Below are 8,551 nucleotides of genomic sequence, written 5' to 3'. Positions count from 1 at the left end.
AAATTCGAATTCAGCCCAAAACTTTGTATATTAGTGTGAATATTTGATTATTAATAGATAATAATTGAGAAATTATTTATTTCATATATATTATTTAATAATAAATATATCAAATGAATCTTATAAATAATGTTAACTATGAGCCTTGCAACTCTTGAAATAAAAATACACATTTATACTGATCATTTATACAAATCAACGGAACTTAAAATTTACCCCTTGATATTCAGTAGTCATATATGTTTGTCCTGTAGTTGGTGGACACTTTAAACAAGTTTTGTTAAATAATCCGACTTGCCCATCATAATCAATTAATTCTTCAGACCAATATGCAAATCCTTGTGGATCCTCCAAACACGTTCTTGTGAGATTGTTGCAACACTCCTTAGCGGTAACCGTTTCACCAATTTTCGCTTCTTTCCATAATACTTCTACATCGTTTTGAGTTATGGAATACTCTCTTGGGCAAAGTTGATTATCTTGAAACTCATAGTCATTCTAAAAAGTAACATACTTATTATTAATCATAACATTATAGATATTAAAAAGGTCAAATGTTCGTTGCTAATTAGTATGTAATCTAAAATTTAGAGTCTTATTTCTACAAGCATGTCACAGATTTTCTATCAATAATAATAAAGAACTTAATTTACATAACTTCATTTAAAATTTAATTGGTCTGTATGAAGTAGTTTTAAAATAATTTTTAGAAACACTTACATAATCAACTTCAACTGATATTATTTTATTTCCAGGGTATATTAAAACCAACAACCATATGATGCAAATACTCATTTTGCCGTTTAGTTGATGTATCTACTGTATCTTAACATATATATATGTGAATATTTGATTATTGATAAAAAATCCTTGAAAATTTATTTGTATTATATTTTTTATTTACTTAACGGCTTCATTTGATATATTTAAATAATATATTTATAATAATATATTTTTAATCGTATTTCAGATTTACTTGAGAAAATTCCTCATTGACATTTCAATGGAAACTGAAAATTAGTGTTTATGACACAATCCACCTTACCAATTATTCACGTCCATTTTCGAGGCAAAAATCCTTGCTCTGAAAAAATATTGATGCAGTTTTGCAATTGTTTTCCTTTCGTACGTAATTTATGACTTTATTGCAGATGGTTTTATTGGAGAGCAATTCCTTCTACGAGCACTTAATGTACATCTGAAACTGTTTCTTTATTGTATGAATATAAAATTGTACAGCAAGATAAGATGTGTTCATTTGTAACATAAAGAAAAAGTGGGTAAAATTGTTTGCTATGACGATTTTGATTTATAAACATATCAACCTTATTCTAACTGGCAACAATTTAAAAAAAAAACATTTACTTGTTTAATTAGTACAAAACCTTTCAATTCAATGAGTCTAAATGTCAAATTATCTGTGAAAATACCACGTACAAAAAAGATAAATCAAGTCCAATGAATTGCACGCAAAAAACATTGGAATAAACATTATTTGTCTACATTTAGTTGTTATACAATGTAAAGTTTGCTATGACATAAATTCCAAGTGCACGTATTAAGTAAGTTATTATTAATGGACTTATTGAATTACAAACCACCTTCACTTCTATGTTCGTTATTTCTGGAATGCAAATATGGTCTTAAACATTTTTATAGGTAACTAGAGTGTAAAGATTATAGAAATAACAAGTAAGAAATTCTTAGTTAATTAAATTGATATAAATTAAACCATAACTCATACCTTATCTACATTAACACTTTTAATTGTTTCAATGAAGTGGTAATAAAATATAAATTAATTAGAAATTTAATACATAAATGAGCAATTTAATTATATATTTGTTTACAATAATAATTAATTTTAATTTGCCTGGTTGTTGGCTGAAGTAGTGAAATTGTGGTTATTTAATAAATGATGTAAGAAATTTAAGAATAAATAATTTTATACCATATGCAATTTTTATAATTTGTCAATATCAATATTTATCTATACTAATTATAAATATTGGAAGGTTATTTCTTAGTTCTCTGATACTGTTTAAATTAAAATAAAATTATAATTTTCTCAAAGAATATTCATTTGATGAAAAATAAAAAAAATTAAGAATTAATATTTCTTAATTTATTATTCGTATAATATACACAGTATATTTACATAAATAATATTTACTTAACAGCAAAATGCAATATTTCATGCTAAATCACAGCATTGATTATTCAACTAGAAATTCTTTGGCATATTAATTTGACTAGAGCAGATTAAATATTTACGATCTGTTTATTTTGCAGACCCAACGATTTCTTCAATCCATGGGATGTATTCGGAAACTCTGGTGTAGATACCAGGCAGATATGGTCTGGCACAACCAATACCGGTTGATACTACTCCAATAACCATCGTTTCATCGAAAGTATCGAGCATCAATGGACCACCACTGTCAGCCTATTGAAAATAAGAATTTGAATTACAATATTTTAGTTTATGCCCTCAATTGCATACCCAACAAGCGTCAACTCCTCCTTGTTCGTGCCCGGCACACATTTGTTTGTTTTGAATTTTAGTTTTCTTGCCCTGGGACAGGAACCATTCCTTGCATTTTTCGTTTGGAATAACGTTAACTTTGGCTTTCTGTAGTTTGTTAGCACGGCCACCTTAAATCGTTGAGGTGATGAAGAAATTTAAATATTTTTAGTGTCAAAATTTACCTTTGGAACTGTCTTCGTTGGTCCATCCCCATCCGGCAACGGTGGCCAAGGCGTTATTGAAATTATCGTAGTTTTGTCCATTCAAACCGTCCGGCAAGCAAGCTGGCGAAACAGTCAAAGACCAAATTAAAGGTTTCTCAAGCTCCAAAATGGCTATATCATCTCTAGGTTTATTACAACTGTAACCTGAATGGATGCTTATTGCTTTTAAGCCAGTTTGATACGCATCGGTATCTTTATTGCTAAGATCGTGCTGAGCTAATGTTATTTTAAGTGCTGAAGGCTTATAGAAGTCCTTAGAACCGGTACCCCTAAAATGTTTTAAAGATATTTATTGAATAAGTAAGTTTCTTGGGTCGCTAATCTTACGTGCAAAGGCAGTGACCAGCAGTCAATACGAATCTCTTATGGATTATTGTTCCGCCACAAAAATGTCCTCCCCTTCTTGTGATGGATACTAACCAAGGAAATTCCCCTTTAACTGCCTCCTGACCCCCAACAATTTTTCCAAATCTTCTGCCCTTTTGTTTTCCACAAGCTATGTCAGCAACTAAAATTTACAAAAGTACCACATCTATTAAAACCTTAAAGTAATTTGGTACTTTTTTATAAAATCGAGTCAATACCACTGATTGAATTTTGAAAAGTTGAGACGGACAAATGTTTGTAAATAAAACCTTAACACACTTCATAATTAAATCAGGTCAACCATAGGTACTTACAGTTATTAAATGCATGTATTCCACACATGAGTATTGTTATCAACAAGCACTGCATAATTTTTAACTGCATGGTAGGGATCACTTTAACCTCACTATTAAAAAACTATTTTCAAAATAAATGTGTGTGTGTGTATAAATTTAGTTATTTGTTTGAGTGATTGCAAAGTACGATGACAATCGGAAAAAAATATTGTTTTTATATATGAATAGGTTTCAAGTAGGGATAAGTCCATCCCTACCTTTAAACAGACTCAAATTTTACTTCAGGGTTGCATTTTCAGATAAAATTGAAATTAAGCGTGTGTAATTGCTAGTTCCAAGATAACCTTGTCTGCCGCAGCAAAGGTCGGCATTGTTTTCATACAGATAATGACATGTAAATAGAATCGATGTTCGAAAATAGGTGTTTCGTCTGTTGCAAGGTTCGGTTCACGGGCCCGCTATTTGATAATCATGCATATTTGTGAGGAAGTGAATTCAACTTCCTTCTTTCGCGACCGTCGCGACGGTGCGAAGGAGTAGTTTTACTATTTATTTATTCAATATCGTATTGTTTTAATTAACGATATTATCATTATGTAATTGCAATCCTTTAAATTTTGACCTTTCAATGAATGGTAAAGAATTAATTGGCATTCGTTGATTAATTTTCGATTTAGGAGTTGTAGATCAAGCAACAAAAGAGTTATTATATAACATACAATTTAATTCGTATGACACTTGCACACTGACATACAATGCAAGTGCATTTCATTGGTTTTTGTTTGTTGACACCGCAAACCAAGGTTGGGGAGATAGTGAATTTTGTGGTTCCATTCACCTTTAACTAAAATAAACAAATAATTAAATAAGTCGACAAGGAGGTTGTTAACTTATTTGTTTTTGTCTATTTTTAGGATAATCACCACCCGGATTAGCGATCCGTTGAACTTTTACCTTGTCACCTTCCCTGAACCCAAAAAGTCTTATCAATCTGTAAACTTCAAACATCGAATGATATTAAAATTAGTTCTAAGGTGTATGAAAAATAAAATATACAGGGACAGAAAAATTTCCACTATATCAGTTAAACCGGTTCAGATAATTGAAATTTAATTTGAGATTTATTTTATTAGTATTTACTTGGATCGAATGAGGAATAGAGTTACAGATAATGAAATTTCAAGTTTCATTTAAATCCATTAATTGTGGTGGTGATCAAAGCATGGGAGTAAGTAGAAAACTGACAATAATGAAGAAAATCTTAAGAAAATTTAAGTTACTTTAAGGAAATACAGTCCATCAAATTTTAAAAACTGTTTTTTCCCAAACTTCGAGAAGCTTTAATCCACTTACATTTAAATTAGACATATATTATCCTAAAATACACACATATCTACAATTCAATCTTATAAACTTTTTTCATAATACACAGTAGTCTGAAAAGTTCTCCTTTTCTTACTCTATTTTCTACACCACTGAATATTTTTAAAACCATAACTTCGTTCATATCCTCTTCACGATTTAATAAATGAAGTAGTAGCTTGAATAATTTTGATTATCCCAGCCGTTTTTGAGTTTATGTTTGTATTCGTATTTGTAACAAGTAGTTACAAATACATAATTTACACAAATTCTGAATATATTGATTGATATGTTATTAACTCTGGGCAAATGTCATGGTATCACACGTGCTGCTAAAAAATATATTAGAAAAAATTTACCTAGTTACAAAACTTTTTTTTCCATTTAGTAAGAGAAGGATCTCTATCTGATTTAGGGTATTCGGTAGTTTGGAGAGCGGAAAAAACTGCATCCTTACCATTATCGATAAACACAAGATCTTTTAGAAGAAGATCTATTATCTGCTATTCCTATAGACACAATTTTGAGTTCCTCAAAGACCTTATTCACCATTTTATTTGTGGCTCCCAGAAAATTTTCCAAATCAATGATTATGCCGTGAAAATGACGTTCCTATAAATTGGCCTCAAATGTTACCAGGCCTTAATTCATTAGATTTTATAGTGTGTGACAAATTGAAAGGCTCTGCCAGTCAATAATTAGAATGATTACACCAAGAAATTGAAAATGTATTTAATGAAATTAGAAAGGAGTGAGCTATATTGTATTTTCACTACAAAAAAGATTAAATTTATGAAAAAGACGTGATCTTTTAAATGTGAATGACATTTATTTTTCCATCCCAAAATTATTAACTTACAAAAAAAGTTAGAAATTAAAGTGTAACATAAAAATTTCAATAAAATAATTTATAAAGACAAACACAACAAGTAAATATTATTTAACAAAATTTATAAATTAAAATATATAAATTATGAATGGAAATATAATAATAGAATATATATGAAATCATTTTTATTTTATACTAATTTGAAAACAAAATAATTTCTACACGTACATTTATGAGTATGTAGTATATTGTGTGTATTTATTTATTTAACAAATATTGATACCTATCCCTTATTTGATCAATTGATATTATTTTTAAACGGTATCGATAAAAATTACGTAATAATTATCTTATTTAAGTCAATTTTCTAAATATAAATTAATTTTTGTTCCCATATTTATTTTTTTTTAAATAAAATACGTAAAATATATCAATATTTATTTATTAATCACATAATGACATAAATAACAAACAAAACAATTCAACAAAATATCCACAAAATTATGTGATTAATTATACCACCTTAAAGTGATCCTCATAGTTTACTGTAACATTCGATTCCATTTACATTGTCTGTTTCCTTTACTGGATCAATGGGAAGAACGGAAATCGAAAGTTTTCTCATTGCAAGCACTGCATAGAGTATTGACGCACACTCTACTTTCTCAATGTTTCTTACCACTATCTTTGTATTAGGACCCATTCTATACATTCTCATAAAGAAATAAGTATCTTTGTTTGCGTTTATCCACAATTCTTCTAAATTATTTAATGCCACTTTAACTAGCAAGAAAGCTTTTGATGTATATGTTGTATACAATTTTAAATGTTTCAGTTTTTCGAGGTTCTCAAACAATCCAAAATGGAATTTAATTATTAAGTTGTTGGATATATCTAAATATTCTAAATTAGTTAAATAAGATATGTCAGTTTGATTTAACTCGGTAACTAAATTGTTATGTAAATCTAAATATTTCAAATAATAAAAATGTCTAGAAAAGAAAGAAGATAAATTTTTAATATAATTTTTACTAAGATCGAGGTAAACTAAATTATTTAAATTTGTGAATGGACTTGTTTCACTCGTCCGATTTATTTCTATGTTACTAATATTGTTTTTACTCAAATTTAAATACTCTAATTTATTTAAACAACTCAACTCATTTAAATATATATTTTTTATATAATTCTCAGATATATCCAAATACTTCAGTTTAGTAAGATTGTATAACAAGCTATCGATTTTTGTCAAATTATTTGCTCTTAAATCTACAGTTTCCAATTTATGAAAGTTTAAAAAGAGTTTAGGGTCCAAATGACTAATAAAATTAAAACTAATGTTTAAATATGTCAAATTGTTATAGGTATTTATCACATCAAAAATTATTGTTGTAAGGTTATTATGGGCTAAATTCAAATACGTCAAATTTCTCTTGCCCAATGGCTTGAACTCTTTAATATTTAATCCTACCAACGAAACATTTGAAAAAGATATATTTTTTAACCGATCTAAATTAAAGGTTCCATTTTCGGTATAAGATATATTTAACGTTTCTAATACCGGAAACTTGAGCAATGTGTCGTCCATAAGAATTGGATTTGAAGAAATGTCAAAAAATTTGATATTTTGAATGTATTGGTTCAAATTTGCGGGCAATACTTGAATACGATTATGACTTAAAGATAAGTAACTTAAATTCGACAAGTTTCGAAAGAATTCAGTTTGAATATTGAGAAGATTATTAAAAGACACGTCCAACAATTCAAGCTTTGTATGTTCCGACAGTAATTTGTGAGGCAGAACGGTTAGACGATTATGGTTCAAATAAAGGCGCCTCAGTTCTGTGTTGAATTCAAATAAAGTTTCGTCGATTGTTTTCAAGTTATTTTTGGCCAGGTTAACTACTTGAAGGAACTCCATTTCTGTAAACATCTTCGGCAATATTTTTGTCAGTGAATTATTTTCCAGGTGCAACTCCTTCAGTCCCGAAATGCGAAACAGTGAAAACTGAGTCAGCTTTTGTATGCTGTTTCCGTTCAGATACAATTTTTTAATTTTTTTCTCATAGTCTCCTATAAAATTGTTGGGTAATATAGGTAGAAATGAATTCTCCAATCTCAGGTTAAAAAAGCTCTCTCTTATGTCATACTGCGGATGGTATGTAGCTTTTTCGATGTCCAAAAATATTTTATAGATATTAGCTTGTTCCAGTTCGGAGCAGATTACTTCGTTTCCTTTGAAGAAATCATATTCAAAAATGCATTTCAGAGAGACGGATTTTAGTTCTAATATTATCCAAATCAATGCAATTAATTTCATTTTTTCTGAAATAAATGATGTCTTTGAGTATAATGGTTTGTAACTTAACTATTTAAGTAAAAATGTTAAGTTGTAAATTAAGTTTTACATATAATAAATATCTACAAGGGTACTCACATGTATCAGCTTTAAAATCACTGTGACACTCACAATTTGACAAGAATGTCATTCGTTCATTTTAAGAACAATACTGAGTTTACAATTCAAATCTCTTCATATATACATACAATGTGTATCGTAATTCAATGCTGAACATCCATTTTCTATTGTATATTTCCATTAATGAAAAGTTTTATAACAAATATTCAATGAAATAAAAATATGATATAATTTGTTTATGAGCATTTAATATTCATAAATTTTAACAATATACAGTATGAGGTGAACAGACATACATACATTATATTGACTGGACAAATTCAACAGTTTGTTTTTTAATTTATACAATGAGCATTCATTCTTTATCAGTATATAACAATAAGGGGGAGGAAACATATTTGATGCACAATACACATAAATATGTCTACGAATCCTGACCAGAAATATATTATTTAAATTACTAAAACCATTGTAATCTATACGTGTCTTATTTAAATGTTAATATTGTCGTATTAATTTTTATGAGAA

At 28.4% G+C, this 8,551-nt stretch overlaps 2 protein-coding genes across 2 annotated transcripts; both read right to left on the bottom strand.

Annotated features, from left to right (window-relative positions):
* Nucleotides 1–2,193: 2,193 nt before the first annotated feature.
* LOC109598204 (plasminogen-like) lies at nt 2,194–4,812 on the bottom strand. Its single transcript, XM_020014052.2, has 5 exons — nt 3,432–4,812; nt 3,079–3,259; nt 2,710–3,020; nt 2,504–2,655; nt 2,194–2,446 (listed from the first exon to the last, which is right to left on the bottom strand). Exons 1-5 carry the CDS (start codon nt 3,499–3,501, stop codon nt 2,282–2,284), a joined length of 879 nt encoding a protein of 292 aa, XP_019869611.2. The 5' UTR covers nt 3,502–4,812; the 3' UTR covers nt 2,194–2,281.
* A 1,268-nt stretch (nt 4,813–6,080) lies between these two features.
* LOC126264533 (leucine-rich repeat-containing protein 15-like) lies at nt 6,081–8,227 on the bottom strand. The gene is made up of 2 exons (XM_049962923.1): nt 8,042–8,227; nt 6,081–7,929 (listed from the first exon to the last, which is right to left on the bottom strand). Exon 2 carries the CDS (start codon nt 7,922–7,924, stop codon nt 6,140–6,142), a length of 1,785 nt encoding a protein of 594 aa, XP_049818880.1. The 5' UTR covers nt 7,925–7,929; nt 8,042–8,227; the 3' UTR covers nt 6,081–6,139.
* Nucleotides 8,228–8,551: the final 324 nt, after the last annotated feature.

The sequence above is a fragment of the Aethina tumida genome, chromosome 2, assembly GCF_024364675.1.
Source record: "Aethina tumida isolate Nest 87 chromosome 2, icAetTumi1.1, whole genome shotgun sequence".
Taxonomy (NCBI): domain Eukaryota; kingdom Metazoa; phylum Arthropoda; class Insecta; order Coleoptera; family Nitidulidae; genus Aethina; species Aethina tumida.
The sequence above is the reverse complement of the archived record's forward strand: the minus strand, read 5'-3'. Positions and strand labels throughout refer to the sequence as shown.